The sequence below is a fragment of the Hoplias malabaricus genome, chromosome 1 (genome assembly GCF_029633855.1).
Source record: "Hoplias malabaricus isolate fHopMal1 chromosome 1, fHopMal1.hap1, whole genome shotgun sequence".
In the NCBI taxonomy this organism is placed as follows: domain Eukaryota; kingdom Metazoa; phylum Chordata; class Actinopteri; order Characiformes; family Erythrinidae; genus Hoplias; species Hoplias malabaricus.
This window is the reverse complement of record NC_089800.1, coordinates 53,613,296-53,634,122: the sequence shown is the minus strand read 5'-3', so window position 1 is coordinate 53,634,122 and position 20,827 is coordinate 53,613,296. Positions and strand designations below refer to the sequence as shown.

General features: G+C 45.1%; 1 protein-coding gene across 4 annotated transcripts; it reads left to right on the top strand.

The window, feature by feature from the left end:
- The first annotated feature begins 462 nt into the window (after positions 1 to 462).
- sidt2 (SID1 transmembrane family, member 2) lies at positions 463 to 20,740 on the top strand. 4 transcript variants are annotated; one of them, XM_066666764.1, is made up of 27 exons: positions 463 to 1,247; positions 1,845 to 1,966; positions 3,446 to 3,604; positions 5,075 to 5,120; positions 7,045 to 7,146; positions 7,340 to 7,423; positions 7,558 to 7,657; positions 8,612 to 8,677; positions 8,776 to 8,869; positions 9,017 to 9,066; positions 9,495 to 9,506; positions 10,544 to 10,588; positions 10,800 to 10,877; positions 11,457 to 11,572; positions 11,757 to 11,830; positions 11,990 to 12,056; positions 12,394 to 12,467; positions 13,228 to 13,351; positions 13,556 to 13,673; positions 15,421 to 15,557; positions 15,743 to 15,851; positions 16,809 to 16,885; positions 18,373 to 18,419; positions 18,562 to 18,667; positions 19,029 to 19,139; positions 19,921 to 20,034; positions 20,122 to 20,740. In XM_066666764.1, exons 1-27 carry the CDS (start codon positions 1,029 to 1,031, stop codon positions 20,182 to 20,184), a joined length of 2,514 nt encoding a protein of 837 aa, XP_066522861.1. In that variant the 5' UTR covers positions 463 to 1,028; the 3' UTR covers positions 20,185 to 20,740. The 4 variants fall into 4 exon arrangements, with proteins under 4 accessions (XP_066522861.1, XP_066522860.1, XP_066522863.1 ...); XM_066666763.1 differs by having other exon boundaries at positions 8,776 to 8,870; positions 9,009 to 9,066; XM_066666766.1 differs by lacking the exon at positions 9,495 to 9,506.
- The last annotated feature ends 87 nt before the right edge of the window (positions 20,741 to 20,827 follow it).

Here is a 20,827-nt window from a genome sequence, read left to right as displayed (position 1 = left end):
TGTTGGGTCTGTGTAGTGTGTGTGCTCGGTCTGTTCACGGTGTGTTGTGTCTGTGTAGTGTGTGTTCACGGTGTGTTGTGTCTGTGTAGTGTGTGTTCACGGTGTGTTGTGTCTGTGTAGTGTGTGTTCACGGTGTGTTGTGTCTGTGTAGTGTGTGTTCACGGTGTGTTGTGTCTGTGTAGTGTGTGTGTTGGGTCTGTGTAGTGTGTGTGTTGGGTCTGTGTAGTGTGTGTGCTCGGTCTGTTCACGGTGTGTTGTGTCTGTGTAGTGTGTGTTCACGGTGTGTTGTGTCTGTGTAGTGTGTGTTCACGGTGTGTTGTGTCTGTGTAGTGTGTGTTCACGGTGTGTTGTGTCTGTGTAGTGTGTGTTCACGGTGTGTTGTGTCTGTGTAGTGTGTGTTCACGGTGTGTTGTGTCTGTGTACAGTGTGGGGGCGCTACTGATCCTTGTATATATTTGAGCCCAGACTGTTGACAGAGGAGCGGACAGAGCGCCGCTGAGGGACCGGGGTAAGGAGCTCCGTAAAGCCGAGGCAGAGGGAGGAGAATCCAGGGAGGACTTTATCTTAAATAACCTTACATCCTTAAAGACATTTCTTGCGGTTTTAAGTTTAAAATGTCGTTATGTTGGGGCTATTCTGTCACATTTAGCGGCTAACGTTAGCTTCGTTAACGTAAACACAGGGATATGGAGCCTGTAGCTTGGAGCTAAACGACACAGTAAATGACTGGCTTTGTTTTTAAGCGAAAATGTGACACTAAAAGGGCTGTAACATTTTGTTTTTTTCTGTTATTTTTGTGATATTTTTTTCTGTCTTTCTCTACTTCTCACTCCTGATCGCCCTGAGAGGCGAGGACCTGTGTTTTGTGTTTTTTAAAGAGCACCAGCTACGCGTCCTGTGCGTTTTGTTGTTTTTTGTTTTTCACGCAATAAACTGATTTATTTGCTGCTTGTTCGCCTCAGAAAGCGACGTTTGGTTAGAAATTCGTCGTTTAAACTCGTTACTTGACTCTACATGAAGAAAGCACTATGGCTAAATGTTGGAAATCCAAACCCAGACCCTTTTCTCTCGGTTTGAGGTCGATCCTCTTGGGTTTTGTGAATGCACTGTGTATTTCAGCGGCTTTGGGCAGCTCTGACCCCACCGTGGTCCAGAGAGATGCGGAGTTTGGAGTCCCTTACCTGGACACAGTGACCAGCCACAACCAGACCATCTACTCCTTCAATCACACAGTGTCCAGGAACAAGGTACACACACACCATCTACACCATCTACTCCTTCAATCACACAGTGTCCAGGAACAAGGTACACACACACACACACACACACCATCTACTCCTTCAATCACACAGTATCCAGGAACAAGGTACACACACACACACCATCTATTCCTTCAATCACACAGTGTCCAGGAACAAGGTACACACACACACACCATCTATTCCTTCAATCACACAGTGTCCAGGAACAAGGTACACACACACACCATCTACTCCTTCAATCACACAGTATCCAGGAACAAGGTACACACACACACACACCATCTACTCCTTCAATCACACAGTGTCCAGGAACAAGGTACACACACACACACACACCATCTACTCCTTCAATCACACAGTGTCCAGGAACAAGGTACACACACACCATCTACACCATCTACTCCTTCAATCACACAGTGTCAAGGAACAAGGTACACGCGCACACACACACACACACACGGTCTGTAAGGGTACTGTATTAATTTATTACCTTTTGTGTGTGAATGATATTTTTGGGGGATGTTTGTGGTTCATGGTGGTTTTGAAGTGCTAAATATATTTGCTTTATTCTCTCTCTCTCAGACTGAGGGTGTGCGAGTGTCTGTGGAGCTCCTGTCTGAGACGGCCGAGAGTCCGATCCTGTTTGTTGTTCGTCAAAAGCAGGCTGTTCTTTCCTTCCAGGTCCCTCTCATCCTCCGAGGCCTGTGAGTAAACGCCTGTCTCGCGGCTGTCTCAGATCCGGTCAGTCCGCACAGCGGCCGATCTGTTTAGCCCTTTCACTGACCCTGGGGTTGGGCCGATACGGACAGAAAGTGTCAGATTTCTGAGGGAAAGGAGCAGTAAATCCCTTCTGATTGTGTATCAGATTAAGGCTGACCTCATGAACAGTCATGTGGCTGAATGCAATAAAACTGACCAAACTACCTGTTTCTACCCTTTATTTCGCAACAGATTTTACAGTTTCTGCAAACTGTAGCTTTACACTGAGCCCAGGTCATTGGGTCAGAATCCAATCTGTCTGTGTGTGTGTGTGTGAGAGAGAGAGAGTGTGTGAGAGACTGTGATGAAATGTAGGAAAGCAGAGTTAAAGAAGTTAAATTTTTTTCAAGGTTTTCTAAACTAATTGGGGCTGGATGATACAAACAAAATTTATATCACGATATATTTCTTCATTTGGGTTTATACGATAATAATCAGATATTGATGAAAAACTTCAAAAACAAACAAGAAACATGACATCACCCTCAAACATAAACCTCTCGGCTTTGTGAATATTCATATTTTTAAACTAAATTAAAAACTGAGTGATGAACTGACGACAGCGCCCTCTAATGACCGTCAGTCAGTGGCAGATGCTGTAAATAACGTATACTGAAATATTTAAGTGTTTAAATATCATATCATTGTCATACTTGTAAAGGGAGATATTTTAGGCACCTCACTGGAACACAAGCAGAAACACACCTGTAGTTGGAGTCCAATTGGAGTGAGGGGTTATGGTTTATTTTAATAAGTTTTTAACAAATGATTCAGTTGGTTGATATTGAAAATATCACAGGTGTCTGTCTATAACTCACACTAAACACGTTTAGAGAGGCTCTAGTGTGGGAAAAATGAACTTCCCCTTTAAAGTAATAGCATCAGTCACACGGCTTTTCATTGCCTTTAGGCTCCAGTGTTGCGCAGCGGTCACAGTCAGGTGCACACACACACACACACACACACACACACAGTGTCCAGCTGCTTTAGGAACTACAGAACATTACCTTACTAGCAACTTTTTTCTTTCTTTCATTCTTTTCTTTGTGTCTTGTTCCAGTTCTGTTTTGCTTCTTTTCATCTCCCCCCCACCCCCCACCTTCAGCCCAGCTTCTGAGAAATAAACTGAAAACTTCCACCTTTTTCTCTTTTCCCACCACTTTCATTTCATTGTTTCTTCCTCCCTTCCTCTTTTGGTTTATTTATTTGTTTTTAAGCTATTTCCTTCTTTCAATTTATACTTTCTTAGACTTGGTGTGAAATGTAATAAACAACTGTTACCAAAGATGTCAGAGAAGTACTTAATGATGATAGTGATAATATTCTCTCTGTCTGTTCGTCTCTCTGTCTCTCTCTGTGTGTGTCTCTCTCTCTCTCTCTCTCTCTCTCTCTCTCTCTCTCTCTCTCTCTCTCTCTCTGTGTAGATATCAGAGGAAGTACCAGTACACTGATGTGGGGCGGACGCTTTGTCAGCCCCCAACGGTGTCCGAGACTCAGTTTTTTTATGTCGATGTCTCGACTCTGTCCTCCACCGGCGTCCAGTATCGGCTGCGGGTCAGCAGAGTGGAAAGCTTCAATCTGCAGTGAGTCTGAATTTCATTGTTTAATCTTTCATCATCATCATCAACAACCCAGTTCCATCCTCGTCATCATCATCATCATCTACATAACACTGTAGTGTCGTATCAGCAGAGCCTCCACACGGTGGTCAAAGTCTGACAGAGGGATGGTGATGTCGCACTGCTGATAGCGTACGGCTGATTCATTCGTCATATCCAGAGCAGACTGATAACAGAACCTCATAACCAGAATCCACAAACACAAAGTCAGCCTGCAGAGGGATTGTTTAGCTCCGTTATTATAGACATTAAAGGAATGCTATATAATATTTTTAGCTTAAAGTTACAGCTTAAAAATCACTGTGATATTTCACTGAGCTGTAATAGGGAAAACAGACACTCTGATGTTGCTACTACAGAATTGGTACTAGGTATCTTTTAGAGAAGGGTAGGACACCACTTCCCTCCCTCGCCCTCCAACATGAATGTGGGTTTCCAGGGGAGGCCCCAAGAGTGAGAAACTCATCTTACTTAGTGTTCCTTTTAAAGTCCACCAACCCACACACTGTGAAACAAGACCCCAGTCAGTTTACTGTGCTCTGCACAAGTCTGAAAACACGGGTTAAAACGAGTCGTTCTGATTCTGCTCCGTTTCTGACGTCAAGTGCAGAGACTTTAGAATGGCCCCGCCCCCTCGTCTGAGTCTGTCCAATCACAGTGCTCGCTTCTGTGTGCTCCCCCAGCAAAAACCCCCAGCAGGAATCCTAGACCAGGTCACTGGGTCAGAATCCTGTGTGTGTGTGTGTGTGTGTGTGTGTGTGTGTGTGTGTGTGTGTGTGTGTGTGTGTGTCAGTGATGCAATGTAGGAAAGCAGAGTAAAAGAAGAAGTTTAAATATTCCAGATTTGACTCATTCTGAACTGGTAAAGGGTGATTTCTAGGCACCTCAGACAGTTTAATATATGACCCTAACATCGCTAACCAAACAGTTGCTGTCAATTTCGCAAAAAACATTTGTAGGTAATTAAACAGTAAAGTTGGGCTGCTCCAGCTTTTGATTGGTTTCAATAATAGAAATTGTCATTGGAACACACCTGACTCCCCTTTCTCTCTCACTACTCCTGTTCCTCACTGCTGTGCGCTCGGGGTCAGGGTGAACAGCGAGAGGCTCATTATCATTTAAAGGAACAGGTGCTGAACAGGGCTGTTTACACAGGGGGAGAACACTGCTGTGGGGCTCGTGGGGTTTGGAACAGAGCAAGTCACAGGTTTTTTTAAGAAACAGAACTGTCCTCTACTTTAGAGAAGTGGGAGGGGTATGTCCACTTTAATACTTGTGACTTTAATCTTTGTAATTAACAAAGATGCTGTAATAAACCCCAAGGTGGCCACCTGCTCTGCGGAGCATAAAGCGGTTCACTCAGGGACGACAAAAAAAGTTCGATTCTTTATTAAAACTAATTTGTTTCCTGAACTGTCTTGTTTTTTTTTTCAGGACAGATAAGAAGTTCAGCTTCAATGCAACTCCATCCCAGCCCCAGGTTTGTGAACACACACACACACACACACTCTTTGTTGTTGTTGTCCTCAGCAGATCTGCTTTGCTTAAAGTTGACTGACTTTTGCTCGTTCTTAGAAATGAGAGCTGAAATCTTTGCTGCAGTGAAATGGACAGGTTCATCATATGACGGACCCATGAATATAGCTTCTCTTATCAAAGTGCTCTATACCCTTCATATGACCACGGTCAATTTTACAGATTATAAAACACCCAGCAGGAATCCTAGACCAGGTCACTAGATCAGAATACGGTCAGGGTGTGTGTGTGTGTGTCAGTGATGCAATGTAAGAAAGCAGAGTAAAAGAAGAAGTTCAAATTTTGACTCATTCTGAACTTGTAAAGGGTGATTTCTAGGCACCTCAGGCCAACGGACTTTTGTCTTAATGTAACAATGCTATATTAAATATTTTTTAAATTAAATATTTTTATGTAAAATGATTTATGTGCCTCTACCAACGTTGTGTGTGTGTGTGTGTGTAACAACAAGCAAACAGAGACAGAGTACCACTTTAGAGCTGCTCCAGGATCAGGATTTCAGACCTGGGTCATTAGAGCATGATGTCATTCGGTCTGTGAGCTGGCAGGTTAAAGTCCACTTTAGGAGAGAGAGAGAGAGAGAGAACCGACTCTGTTTCTACTTTGTCCTCTGTTTTGTCACTTTTTTTAAAAAACACAGAGCATCAGAATCTGAAAGACTGCATCTGACAGTCAGCTGATGTTCAACAAAGAGACAAAAATGTGAAAGTAGTTCAGTGTGAAAGCTCTCAAAGGAAAGAAACGTGTGAAATGCAGGAGTAAGCCTCTCGTGAGTTGAGTTTTTGAGGTTCCTTTCCTGAAAGAGGATTATGTTAGACACGAAGCCTTTGTTTTGTTTTTTCTCTGAATAAGGTGCTGTTTTGCTGAAATCAATCAGCTGTTTCTAACAATATACTACATTTCTGGAGCCTAACTCTAGACATTCTGGCCCTGGTTAAACCTGTTGGTTTTGTGATCCCGGGCTGTGGAGGGCGCCCAGGGCAGAACACTGTGTGCTGGGTCTTGATTCCTCTGTGGTTTTCCTCTCGTCTGAGGGAGTGTTTCCTGCCTCTCTGGCCTCAGCGGCGCTCTCTAGGGGCTGCGTTGTGACCACATCAGCTGTAGACAGCATGTAGGTGTATGTGTACGGAGTCAGTATTGGAAAATAACTATTAAAAATGTAAAAACAGTAAAAAAAATCTCAGAAAATATGAGTAAAAACAATGGAATGTGAACTAAAAAATGCAGAAAAGAGCAAAGAGAAAGAGGAGCATTAATGCAGAAAGCGGAGTGTAAACTCAAAAGAGGAGCGATAACTCAAGTTTACATTTTTAATTATGATTTTGTAATTACGATATAATTACAAAGGATTTCTTTAAAGCACTTTGAGCTGCATTCATGCTTGAAGTGCTGTGTATATAATAAAAGAGGAGTGTGTAAATTCCAAAAAGAGGACAGTGAATGCAGAAATGAGGAGCATTTTTGTTTATAATAGTGGAGTACCACTGTTAAAGACCCAGTTTGACTGAATTACGTGCAGTACGTCTCACACCCTCCTCATGGGCTCTCAGTCTGGTGGAAAAGTGTCTCTGATGAGTTTATACTTTATAATAATAAAGTATAATAATATAATAAAAATAATAATAATAATAAAAATAAATCCAGATACTCAGCACACACCAGCCCTAGTGTAAATGGTGTCTTTGTGTTAGGAACAGTTCTTAATCCACTGGGAGACAGAGTCACTATTAAATAATAAGTAAATAATGATAAAGGATATAATGGTGTTTTACTAAGATTTAGCAGACACAGTAAAATCCCAACTTCAAAGTAGATCCCCTAATGAGCTCCCGTTCTGAGTTGAGTGTTGCCTTTTGCTTTGTTTACAGTTCTTTAAATATGTTTTTCCCGACGGTGTGGACACAGTCATCGTCAAAGTGAATTCTGGGAAGGAGTTCCCCTGCTCTGTCATGTCTATTCAGGATATTCAGGTTTGAGGCACACACACACACACACACACACACAAACATACACACACACACACATGCTGGTTTAGGGGTAATCCTCAGTAAATAGAGCTGAGAGTGGCTAGTGTGTAGTGGCCTTCATTGTGCACTTGTTAAATGGTTTAACATCAAATCATGGGCTGTTTTTCAATGCCCCTTCCTTCTTCATTTTCTCCAGTGCCCTGTTTATGATCTGGACAACAACGTGGCCTTTATTGGAATGTATCAGACCATGACCAAGAAGGGAGCCATTACAGTGCAGGTAATATTCACACGTGTGTGAGCTCCATTACTGCGGCACCTGTATGATGTTTACAGTCAAAAAGTGAGTGTGTTTGAGTGAGGTACGAGGCAGTGATTCGCTTCAGCTCTTACCTCCCTGTGTCCTGTGCTCAGAGGAAGGACTTCCCGAGTAACAGTTTCTACGTGGTGGTTGTGGTGAAGACGGAAGACGAGGCGTGTGGTGGACCGCTCAAGTATTACCCTCTCTTACCTGGTGAGCCAATCACAGCACTGAGCTTTCATGTTACGGCCAATCACAGCACTGAGCTTTCATGTTACGGCCAATCACAGCACCGAGCTTTCATGTTACGGCCAATCACAGCACCGAGCTTTCATGTAACGGCCAATCACAGCACCGAGCTTTCATGTAACGGCCAATCACAGCACTGAGGTTTCATGTAACGGCCAATCACAGCACTGAGGATTCATGTTACAGCCAATCACAGCACTGAGGATTCATGTTACAGCCAATCACAGCACTGAGGATTCATGTTACAGCCAATCACAGCACTGAGGATTCATGTTATACAGCACTGAGGATTCATGTTACAGCCAATCATAGCACTGAGGTTTCATGTAACGGCCAATCACAGCACTGAGCTTTCATGTTACGGCCAATCACAGCACTGAGGTTTCATGTAACGGCCAATCACAGCACCGAGGATTCATGTAACGGCCAATCACAGCACCGAGGATTCATGTAACGGCCAATCACAGCACCGAGGATTCATGTAACGGCCAATCACAGCACCGAGGATTCATGTTACGGCCAATCACAGCACCGAGGATTCATGTTACGGCCAATCACAGCACCGAGGATTCATGTTACGGCCAATCACAGCACCGAGGATTCATGTTACGGCCAATCACAGCACCGAGGTTTCATGTAACGGCCAATCACAGCACCGAGGTTTCATGTAACGGCCAATCACAGCACCGAGGTTTCATGTTACGGCCAATCACAGCACCGAGGTTTCATGTTACGGCCCATCACAGCACCGAGGTTTCATGTTACGGCCCATCACAGCACCGAGGTTTCATGTAACGGCCCATCACAGCACCGAGGTTTCATGTAACGGCCCATCACAGCACCGAGGTTTCATGTAACTGTCAATCGCATCCTGTGCGAGCTCCTAATACGTGCTGTGGTGTGTCCTCTCTGTCTCAGATGAGCTGATGGATGCTGGGAACCGGAGTAAATCCCTGGATGTGGTGGTCTCTCCTGCCATCAACTGTGAGTTATACCTGAGTTTAGGATTAATTTATGATTTAAAGGTGTTTTTTCCTGCCCTGACCACCTCGTTCCCTCGTGCCCTTGTTCCCCTGCTACAGCCGAGGTGTACGTAGTGGGGATGCTGTTCTGTCTGGGCATTTTCCTGTCCTTCTATGTCCTGACCTTCCTGGTGGCCTGCGTCGAGAACAAGAGGTGTGTGTTATTTCACTCTCCACAGGGTTAATCACATTGATCACACATCAGCCTTTACACACACACTCACTCACTCACTCACACTCTCTCTCTCTCTCTCTCTCTCTCTCTCTCTCTCTCTCTCTCTCTCTCTCTCTGGATGAACAGAAAGAGGGAGGGGTTTCTGAAGCCAGGTGACATGTCCCCTGCAGAGACAGGTAACCTAGTAACCGGTTGCTAAGGACCACGACAGTGCTGAGAGGCAGGGCCAGTTTTCAGAGTGTTTCTCTGAGTGTTTTACACTTGTCTCATGTGAAACACTGTAATAACAGTTCAGATAAAACAACACAGATTTACAGCAGTGCAAACTGCACTGTCACTGTTCTGATTTATGATTCTCTCTCTCTCTCTCCCTCTCTTTCTCTCTCTCTCTCTCATTCCTTTGGTTCTCTTCCTCCTCTTTGCTGCTTCTCTTTGTCTTTCTCCATGCTTCTCTACCCCATTCCCTTCCACTCTTTCTTTGGTTTTATTTCCATGTCCTGTTTCTCTCTTTCTTTGTCTTCTTTTTCTGTCTCTCTTCACCTTCTTTTTCTTTCTTTCTTTCTTTCTTTCTTTCTTTCTTTCTTCATCTCTCTAAATGCATCAGCCTCACTCTTAGGTAAGAAACGTAGTCTGTGTGTTTGCATTTGTGTTTCTAACACAGTAACAGTTAGGTGTGTGTGTGTGTGTGTTATTGAGGTCACTTGGCACTGAATTAAAAAAATACAGCACCAGACACTTTCCTGTCCTCAGTTACCCTCAATGATTATTCTTCACTAACGTTAAAGTAGCAGTCAGTCATTTTCTCCCGTGATTCTCCTTTACATCAAACCAATGACGCTGACACCTGTTGGACTGGATGTGTCATAGATTCTAAAGGAAGTACAGGGCTCCCCCAGTGTGGGGGACCTGCTCTGTGGAGAATAAACTGGTTGATTGTGGGATGATAGAGCAGTTGGCTTCTTTTTCTCATGTGTTACACTTAAGAGAAGCAATGTACTAATAATAAACAGTTTCTTAAATATTGCCAGATTGGTGTTGATTGTAAAAATGACTGACTGCTCCTTTGAAGTTTAGCTTTAGCTAAACTTTAGCTGGTTTTAATAAAATCTGATTTAGTTTCCGGGGGTGGGGAGGTGGGTTTGGGGCTGGCTTTAAATTAGATCTTTTTTTAATTTTTTTTTCTGTCATTAACCCATAATTAACCCTCATTTAACAGCCACGAAGCAGAATTGTATGTTTCTATTCTTTTGTTTTATTACTGAGCTGTAATAGAGGGGATAGAGCCTCTGTCGTTGCTCCTCTGGGCTCAGCACTGCAGAAACTGAACTATGGCATTTTTGAAGGAGGGTAGGAAACCTTTTCCCAATTGATTTCAGTAGAGTGCTGTAACAATAAATTACACAAGGGGGAGCCCTAGGAGCAAAAAACACAAATTACATAGTGTTCCTTTAAATTAAAATTGCTTTCTTTTGTATATTCCTTATAGTACGATTTTAAATCTTTGCTTTTCTTTGGGGTGTGTGTGTGTGTGTGTGTGTGTGTGTGTGTGTGTGTGTGTGTGTGTGTGTGTGTGTGTGTGTGTGTGTGTGTGTGTGTGTGTGTGTGTGTGTGTGTGTGTATTTATGTGATTAAATACTGTGTGCCTCTTTGCAGGTAAAGGCCTGACTCCAGCCTCTCCGTATGAATACGGCTCTTTTGGTGAGTTTTGTGTGTGTGTGTGCGCGCGCGCATGGCATAACATTGTAACAGCAAAACATTACTTCAGCAACTACTTGGATTACCATAGAAACGGTCAATCAATACTTAACTTAGTGACCACCTGGGATACCCCTTGTGGTTTTTAACTTATTTAAAGACGAGTTGTTCATAAAATAAATCAGTACCCTCAGTTTCCCTGTTCCCTCTGCAGCTGATAACGGCAGCACCATGAGCTCTGAACCTGTGACGGACAGCTTGGCATCCACTGATGGAAACTACGGATACATGGGTAAAATATTCTCTACGTATTGTGTGTTAAACATTCCCAGATCCCTGTTGAAGCCTGTTACAGATTTCCAAAGCCCCACCCCCAGCTCCTCGCTGGCTGCCCCCGGATGTGCTCTTGTGTCTGACTGCTTTATTTCTGTCGTTCAGGGCAGGAGCCGTTCAAGCGTCGGCCAGTCGTCTCACACCACGTAGCCTTCCGCTTCGGTGACACGCCCACTCGCTCTGTCGACCAATCACCATCCCTCACTGCCAAATCAACACCCCCAATCATTGCCCTCAGCCAATCTGCAGGGTTTCTTTAGTCAGATTTGATCAGAAATAAAAGCCTTACACAGAAAATAAATCATCAGAATCAATAAGTGTCAGTGTAAATAATCAATAATGAGATTTTGGATCAAGTCCATGGCAAATCAGTGAAAAACATAGAAAAGTGATTTATGAATTTTATCGTTTTAAAACGGTGACAGCATGAGTTTAATTTCAGCCGCTCGACCCATGATTCAAATTTTCATTTATTTTAAATAACATTCTCTCTCTCTCTCTCTCTCTGTCTGTGTCTGTCTGTCTCTCTCTCTCTCAGAGCGCTCTTTGGACACAGTGGGTCGTTGTCGTCAGGAGTCTCTGAGCTCAGTGGAAGAAGATGATTACGACACTTTGAACGACATCGACTCAGACAAAAACATCGTCCGCACCAAGGTCTTTCCCCAGACATTCTCTCTCTCTCTCTTTCTCCCTCTCTGTTTGTCTCTCTCGCTCTGACACTGACATTCTGTTTTTCTCTGTCTCTGTGTGTCTCTCTCTCTCTCTCTCTGACACTGTCTCTGTCTATCTCACTCTTTCTCGCTCTGACACTTTATATTCTATTTCTCTCTCTCTGCAGAAATACCTGTGTGTGTCTGATCTTGCTCGCAAAGATAAACGTGTCCTGAACAAGAAATATCAGATCTACTTCTGGTGAGAAAACACTGCTGTTTATTTCTGTCTTTGTTTAGTCTCTGGTTCTAGGTGTGAATCCCATTAGAGATTAATTCTAGTTCATATTTTAATCCCAGCTCTTTAGTTGTGAACTGACTGAAGTCTGGAGCATGGTTTTGACTGTTGTCCTCTCCACAGGAACATCGCCACCATCGCTGTGTTTTACGCACTGCCCGTGATCCAGCTGGTCATCACCTACCAGACGGTCAGCAGCGGATCTCTCGCTCACACACACACACGATGACCAAAGATTTGTGGACACCACCTCCAGTTCGCCCCAATGATATTTGAGCTCCATCACTCCAGAGAACACAGTCCCACTGCCCCTCAGCCTGATGTGGTGGGGGCAGTATATAATATATACCCCTCTAGATGAACATTTTGGGATTAGGATCGTGTGCAGCTGCTCCGACACATCCTCCTTCACCAAAAACAAGAGCCTGACTCTGTATGAGGGGTGTCCACACACTTTTGGACATGTATCCTGATGATGGACAGATCCGTGCTTTTCTGACTGAAGCTGTTTGTGTGTTTATTAATAGGTTGTGAATGTGACAGGAAACCAAGACATCTGCTACTACAACTTCCTGTGCGCCCACCCCCTGGGGGCTCTGAGGTGAGGGGGAGGAAGGTGTGGGAGTTTAGTTTTTGCAGAAATGAAATTTCAGGAGTGTCACTGGGTTACTCTGAGTTTATCCAGATAACTTCAGCCTCAAGTCAGTTGTGTCCAATAGGAGAAGAGCCAAGGAACTTTCCTACGGTCCTCGTCTCCGGGCTGAGAAACCCTGCTTTGTGGAGTACCCTGTGGAAATGGGGCACTGTGATTCTGTTCGTCGTGTCGGAGGAGACTGTTTCAGTGTGTGCTCCTGTTTCAGGAAAGAGTCCAGAGACCAGTTTAAATACAAATCCATCATAAATTTGACTGAGGTCCTGTGGTAGAACGACATTACCCCAGCCCCCTGTGGGAATCCCCTCTGAACAGACACATGAGTGCACACCGCTCCAGTGACGGTGGACGGTGTCGTCTCTGAGTGTTCTCCAGTGTCTGTGGTGGTGGGGCTCACTTCAGGGAACTGAATAAGAGTCTGTCAGCGTCCGTTATTGTGCTCTTTGATTGTACAGACGTGTCCACTTCTGTCTTCTCCATTATTTTTCAGTTTCACTGCTGTTTGTGTTATTAATAAAGTAATGAAACTCGATTAATGTCAGTTTACAAAATGTCACCTCAGTCACAACCCCGACTATGACCTTGAGCCCTGGATTCGCCCGAGGCCTGGATTCACTGTTTAAACGTCAAATACAAATGTTTTTATATGATGTAATCCAAACTGTGTGTGTGTGTGTGTGTGTGTGTGTGCGTGCACGCACGTGAGCAGCTCCTTCAACAACATCCTGAGTAACCTGGGCTACGTGATGCTGGGGCTGTTGTTTCTGCTGATCGTGCTGCAGAGAGACATCCTACACAACAGAGCAGTAATCCGCAACGACATCACAGCAGTGGTGAGACACACACACACACACACACACACACTTCTACCCTTTTTCTGCAAATGCACAATTTTATACAGGTAATAATAATAGGTACCTTCCTCTTTAACATATTCTTCTTATTATTAATGATTCTCTCTCTCTCTTCTCTTTCTTCTCGCTCTCGCTTTCCCTCTCTCTCTCTCTCTCTCTCTCTCTCTCTCTCTCTCTCTGTAGGAGTGTGGTATTCCGAAGCACTTCGGTCTGTTTTATGCGATGGGGACCGCTCTGATGATGGAGGGGCTGCTGAGCGCCTGTTACCACGTCTGCCCCAACTACACCAACTTCCAGTTCGGTACGCTGCCCCCCACCATTTCTCCCCCTCTATAACTCCCTGTATCTCTCTCTCGCTCTGTCTCTCTCCCCCTGTATCTCTCTCTGAGAAGTTGTAATGTGGTGTGGGTTGTGAGTGGCCCGTAGGTTCAGTAGAAACAGGCCTGGTGTCTGAGCCACATCATTAGTGGGGTGTCTGAGGCAGACTCTCCTGAGGTGTCCCTACAGTCTACAGCAGTCCTCCGAGGTGTTTCTGAGACTCCTGAGAAAATACAATATAAACATGAAATAAAGAGACATCAGTGTTGAAGCTAATACATGTCTGGTGACCTTTTAAAAGTTCTGAAGCGCCTCTCTCTCGCTGTGTCAGAATTCAGAAAGCTTTATTAGTGTGTAAGGTACAGTGTTGCTAAAACATTATACCAGTGAGGATGATCAAGGTATTTAAACAGAAATTTACAACTACAACAACAAAACTACAGTTAATAACCATGTGGGACACATTTGGGTTGTTCAGCAGGGTAGGGGTTGGGGGGGCGGGGCTCAGCAGGGTAGGGGTTGGGGGGGCGGGGTTCGGTAGGGTAGGAGTTTGGGGGGCGGGGCTCATCAGAGTAGGGGTTGGGGGGGCGGGGTTCGGTAGGGTAGGAGTTTGGGGGGGTGTGGTTCAGTAGGGTAGGAGTTTGGGGGGGGTGTGGTTCAGTAGGGTAGGAGTTTGGGGGCAGGGCTCAGCAGGGTAGGGGTTTGGGGGGCGGGGCTCAGCAGGGTAGGGTTGGGGGGGCGGGGTTCGGTAGGGTAGGAGTTTGGGGGGGTGTGGTTCAGTAGGGTAGGAGTTTGGGGGCAGGGCTCAGCAGGGTAGGGATTTGGGGGGCGGGGCTCAGCAGGGTAGGGGTTTGGGGGGGCGGGGTTTGGTAGGGTAGGAGTTTGGGGGCGGGGCTCAGCAGGGTAGGGGTTTGGGGGCGGGGTTCGGTAGTGTAGGGGTTTGTTGGTTTTACCCACTGTCTCTCAGGTGGTGACATGCTGTTATATAGCGGCGAGGGCTGCCGTGTGTCCCTCACCCAGAATTATTTGTAATTTCTGCAGTTCTGTACGTTGTTGAAATTGTGGAATTATTTTAATGAATTTTTGTGTAAAAGTTTCACGTATATTTTTCACAGTGAAGGAGAAAGTGCAGTTCTGTTTAAGCCTCGTCTGTCGTACAGTGAACACACAGTCTCTGGGGCGCCATGACTTTTTAAACTTGCCCTTTTCTTCGGCCAGACTGTGGTCACTGAGTCTGTACCTGGTCAGGATCCGTCTCTGCTCTGTGTCTCTGACAGACGAGAGATACTCTTCCAGTTTATACTTTGTTTTTAGAGTCCTATAGCGTTCTAATTTACTCTGATTGTGAATGTCTTTTTCTCAATGCTCCAGATGATGTGGTGAATGTTGAGTTTTGGCTGTAGAGCAGCACTGGAGCGAGGCTGGTGTGAGTTAGAAGATGTTAGAGGGTTAATAAGCCTCAGGACCAGCGGACTGAGGGAGCTCTTTTCAGGGGTCAGTTCTTGACTCTGTAGTGCTTTAAAATGCAGCGTTTCTCTGGACTTGTCTTCAAATGCATCCAGAAATTTAGAGCTTGTTTTTGTATAGTTATGTAGAGTGGAAATCAGCCTAATTCTGCCTTCTCTCTCTTTCTCTCTGTCTCTTTCGCGCTCTCTCTCTGTCTCTCTCATTCTCTGTTTGTCTCTCTCGCTCTCTTTCTTGTTCTGTCTCTCTCTCTCTCTCTCTCTCAGACACGTCCTTCATGTATATGATAGCTGGGTTGTGTATGCTGAAGCTGTATCAGAAGAGACACCCAGACATTAACGCCAGCGCTTACACAGCGTACGCCTGCCTCGCCGCGGTCATCTTCTTCTCTGTGCTCGGAGTGGTGTGTACACACACACACGCGCGCACACACACACACAGAACACAGTGACATTTTACTTTAGTAGTTATTATTGTAATGTTGAAGGGAACCAGGTTGTTTCTCCTTCAGAAAATAAATAATTACACACAGAGAAAACATAATTAAGCTTTAAGTTCTCGTTCTCTCTCTCTCTCTCCTCTCTCTAGGTGTTTGGGAAGGGTAATACAGCGTTCTGGATAGTTTTTTCTGTGATTCATATCTTTGCCACCTTGCTACTCAGCACTCAGCTCTACTACATGGGTCGCTGGAGACTGGGTAAGACACACACACACACAGTCTCTCTCTCTCTCTCTCTCTGTCCATCCATCCCTCTATCTATAAATAATCCGGAGACACGAAGGATGGGAAACACATTTCATTGGCGTAACAATCCAGAGACGCAGCCCAGGTTTGGGACACAGCTGTCCTCTGGAGGCCTTTCTCACAGACCGCAGTTCACTGGAGGAAGTGTAGGGGGCGACGTAACGTCTGCTTTATTTCACTGCACCATAAAATAATGCCCAATCCTGTTTCACCTCTTACCCCTGCCACTTACCTCTACTCCTGTGTCCCTTAGGGACATGGCTCTTTAAACTGTAATGAGTCACGCTCCAAACGGAGGGTTCTTACGCCTTGTGACTCAAAGTAACCCACAGAGTTTAATGTAGTTTCAGTGGATTATGGCATTTACTTCAGAACGAGCAGAAAACAGCACGAGAAGCAGCTGAGGTCTCTGGAGTTAGCTGTAGATCTGCAGTAATAAAGTACTTAAGTAATGAAAGAATTACATTCTGCATCATTTAAGGTGGAAATGTAAGTGTGAACAGAACTCTGCAGAATGAGAATCTGAGCTGAGCTCCATATCACAGAAGCGTGAGGAGAGGGGGGTAATCTCTGATTGTGGAACTCTTCTGAAGGAGAATGAGGCCCTAAATGTAACTAAAGTCCAGCAGCTCCTCTGATATCACTGCAGACTGGTGCAGAGCTGCTACAGAGCGGCGCTAGTCGTCTGGGAGTGAAGCGCTGCTCTGTTTTATTTGTGTTCTGATGGAGATTTTAACCACTGCACCCTGTAACTCAGCTCCAAGGGGCGAGAGAACACTTAGAAAAATGTGGGGAGGTGGTGGGGGTGGATTGGGTCTTTACTTTACTTTACTGCTACATGAGAAATAAAAACCTGCTATTACTGGAGTGTTTTACAGTTGTGTGTGTGTGTGTGTGTGTGTGTGGTAGACTCTGGAATCCTGCGCAGGATGCTGTACGTGATTTACACAGACTGTATCCGTCAGTGCAGCGGACCCATGTACATCGTGAGTAGAAAACATCTTTCCATTTATTAATCTATGGGAGGCCGTCTAGGGCAAATACACTGAAACACTTGCGCACACTACACTGAAACACTTGCGCATACTACACTGAGACACTTGCGCACACTACACACTGAAACACTTGCGCACACTACACTGAAACACTTGCGCATACTACACTGAGACACTTGCGCACACTACACACTGAAACACTTGCGCACACTACACTGAAACACTTGCGCACACTACACTGAAACACTTGCGCATACTACACTGAGACACTTGCACACTTGTCAATCAATTCCAAAAATGGAAGCGATTCTTTGCCAATTAAATCCCAGATTTAGGCAGTGAATAATCTGGTCTGCTGTTAAATCATACCGTGGGCGACCGGACGTGCCACTGGAAGTTGTTGGAGGAATTATGAGAATATTGTTGCCTTGATGTCTTTGGCCCGGAGATTGTTGTAAAATGAGAATTAGACACTGATATAAAGACTCCAAAAGAGTCGTGCATTCTCTCACCACAGGCCCTTCTCTGCGCCCAACTACACGTATGATGGACTGAATGGTTCTTGTGTGGTGCTCCAGTTCAGTGTAGTGTCTGTGTAGCGGGTCATCTTGTATGGATTCCACACAACGCAGGACATCACGCAAAAAATTACGGATATCCTCACTGTTACCAGAAATACGCAATGGCTGATCAAATATGAAAAGACTAATAAAAAATAATAAGAACAAATGTTTGTTCATCTCTGAAAAGACACAGAGCACAGGAATTAGTCATTAGGAATTAGTACCCTGTGCTACACAGCTGAGTGCTTCTTCTCTCTCTCTCTCTCTCTCTCTCTCTCACACACACACACGTCATGTTTAATATATATACACAAGTGTATGTGAAGTGTAGTGCAAATGTTTCAGTGTGTACTGTGCACGTGTTTCAGTGTAGTGTGCGCAAGTGTTTCAGTGTAGTGCGCAAGTGTTTCAGTGTAGTGCGCAAGTGTTTCAATGTAGTGCGCAAGTGTTTCGGTGTGTTGTGCAAGTATTTCAGTGTAGTGCGCAAGTGTTTCAGTGTATTTGCCCTAGACGGCCTCCCATATTAATCCACCCCCTCTCCCACGCTCCATCAGCCACACACCTGCTGACTGCTACAGCTGAATCAACATTCTCTCTTGCACTCTCTCTCTCTTGCGTTTGCTCTCTCTTGCACTCTCTCTCTCTTGCACTCGCACTCTTGCGCTCGCTCTCTCTTGCGCTCGCACTCTTGCGCGCTCGCTCTCTCTTGCGCGCTCGCTCTCTCTTGCGCTCTCTCTCTCTTGTGCTCGCACTCTTGCGCGCTCGCTCTCTCTCTCTTGCGCTCGCACTCTTGCGCGCTCGCTCTCTCTCTCTCGCTCTCACACTCTCTCTTGCGCTCTCTCTCTCGCGCGCTCTCTCTCTCTGTCTGTCTCTCTCTGTCACACCAAGTCTAATGTGTGTTGTTTCATTGTGAAGGATCGAATGGTGCTGCTTGTGATGGGCAACATTGTAAACTGGTCTCTGTAAGTACACATTTACACACACACACACACACACACTTCCTGTCTGCTGTTATATTGAGATCATTTATAATTCTGTTTTAGATTCAGTTAAAAGCGAGGTGTGTGTGTGTGTGTGTGTGTGTGTGTGTGTGTGTGTGTGTAGAGCTGCGTATGGTCTGATTAAAAGGCCAAACGACTTTGCCTCGTACCTCCTGGCCATCGCCATCTGTAACCTGCTGCTCTACTTCGCCTTCTACATCATCATGAAGGTAAACAACGTTCACACTCTAAACAGTGTCTGGATCAGGACCAGCACCGCGGGAGGGAGGTGGTTTCTTCGGGCTCAGTGAACTGTGTAATGCAGTGTCACTTCTACCTCCTACCACCTTAAATCATGCAGTATTTAATGTGGAATGGGAGATTTTTATGAACAATTTGGGAGACAGTGTAAGCATTTAAGGTGGACTGATTAATTTGAAGGAGCTTGGGTGCCAGACTGTAATTGCTGTACCATTTTTAAGGTGTAATGGTATGTTCCATCAGGTGCCAGGATTGTGTCCTGAATTTCTGGTTTGTTTCTTCATTTACTACTGTCACCATTACCTAAACTAACTGTGTGTGTGTGTTTAGCTGAGGAGTGGAGAGAGGATCAAGTGTTTGGCGCTGGTGTGTATCCTCTTCACTGCGGTGGTGTGGGGCTTCGCTCTCTTCTTTTTCTTTCAGGGTCTCAGTACCTGGCAGGTGAGTCTCACTCTCTCTCTCTCTCTCTCTCTGAGAACATATTGTGGGCGTTTCACATCATTTGAGAATTGCAGCCTCAGGCAAATTTCACGTAGGTGACTTCTGGACGAATAAAATAAATTTGCGAATTTCGCATTGAGTTCAACTGTGGTGAACTTTGACCTGTGTATTCGTGTCCCTCGACCAGTAGCGCTGCTGCTCTGACCGTGTGACCTATGATGTGTCTGTCTGGGCCAACATGGAGCAAGCACTGATAGTTGCAGTTTTAAAACAGATAAGGGTAGCCAGTGCAGCTCAACTAACAGGGGCGTGACATGTGCTCTTTTAGGCTGGTTGAAAACCAGGCATGCTGCAGCATTTTTTTTTTTTTTTTACTCCTGAACTCTTTAAACTGCTGTTCGTCTTACTGAAGCTCAGCGATGAGGCGGTGAAACGCCGCAGACTCTTTTCTCAGGCCGACAGTAGGAAGAATCCTCATCCGTTTGGTTTTTGTAGCTGGCCTCCTCTGAAGTAAAAGCAGAGCTAATAACACTCTCCTCTGCTACAGCTGTACCTCTGTGAAACCACTGAACCAAAATGGAGGACTGTTTAGTTACACCACTGATTTACATCCCACCTTAGCCACGCCCATTTCCTGAGGCCTCACAGAAACCATGTTTCTATCATTCATTCATGTTTTATATTCTTTCCATCTCTCATTCATCTCTTATTCTACCTCCCATTCTCTGATCTTTAATCTGTTGCCCATTCTCCCTCTCATTCCTTGTGTGTGTGTGTGTAGAAAACTCCAGCCGAGTCTCGTGAGCACAACAGGGACTGTATTCTTCTCTCGTTTTTTGACGATCACGACATCTGGCACTTCTTGTCGTCCATCGCCATGTTTGGCTCCTTCCTGGTGAGTCCAGAACCGTGTGGACACTGAGTCCGGTCCAGTGTGTCTCTGGATTTCTCTTCACTCACCTGCTTCTTCTTCCTCTCTCAGGTGCTCCTGACGATGGATGACGACCTGGACACCATCCGCAGAGACAAGATCTACGTCTTCTAGATCTCCTTGCTCCTTGTTTTTCAGTCGATCACTGAACAGAACCGTCCCGGACTGGACCGAACCGAACGGGGATCGTGACTGAATGTGCCAAACGCACTCGAACTCGCCTGGTTCACTCTTGCACCTGCTGGAGCTCATCCTGTTGTTGTGGTTATTGTTGCTGCTGCTGTTGCCATGGCAGCGATCAATCTTAATCGCCATGGTAACTATGTCCATGGCTCTGTGTCTTTTCGGAACAGTGACGGTCAAAGCTTCAACGGTTCGAATCAATGAGAAAAAAGAAAAGAAAAAAAATATCAAACCTGCCGCAAATGTCATTGCATTTTGTACATTGTGTGTGTGTGAGAGTGTGAGTGTGTGTGTGCAGTCAACCTGTGGCCTTCCATGTTTTGATTTAGGACCCTGGGGCTGTAAACTGATTTCAGGAGAGACGCACTGTAGCTGTGTCCAGAAGAAGATGAGGACTGTGGTGGAAGTTATTTTGCACTGTAAAACCATGCTTTAGCAACGGTAGAGATCTTGTTGAATAAAGCCTTTGTATGTTTTTCGTGTGTGTGTGTGTAAGAGCCATAATTTAGAGAAGAAGGTCACTGATTCAATCCCCTGGATGAGCTGGGGGAAAAATAGGTGCTGGAGGAGTAAA

Excerpts from the sequence above, each read along its gene's own strand:
- sidt2 (XM_066666763.1), top strand. The coding sequence starts at position 1,029 with ATGGCTAAATGTTGGAAATCCAAACCCAGACCCTTTTCTCTCGGTTTG. Across the intron at positions 11,573-11,756 it reads AAAACATCGTCCGCACCAAG|AAATACCTGTGTGTGTCTGA; the intron begins GTCTTTCCCCAG and ends CTCTCTCTGCAG. Across the intron at positions 18,420-18,561 it reads AACATTGTAAACTGGTCTCT|AGCTGCGTATGGTCTGATTA; the intron begins GTAAGTACACAT and ends GTGTGTGTGTAG.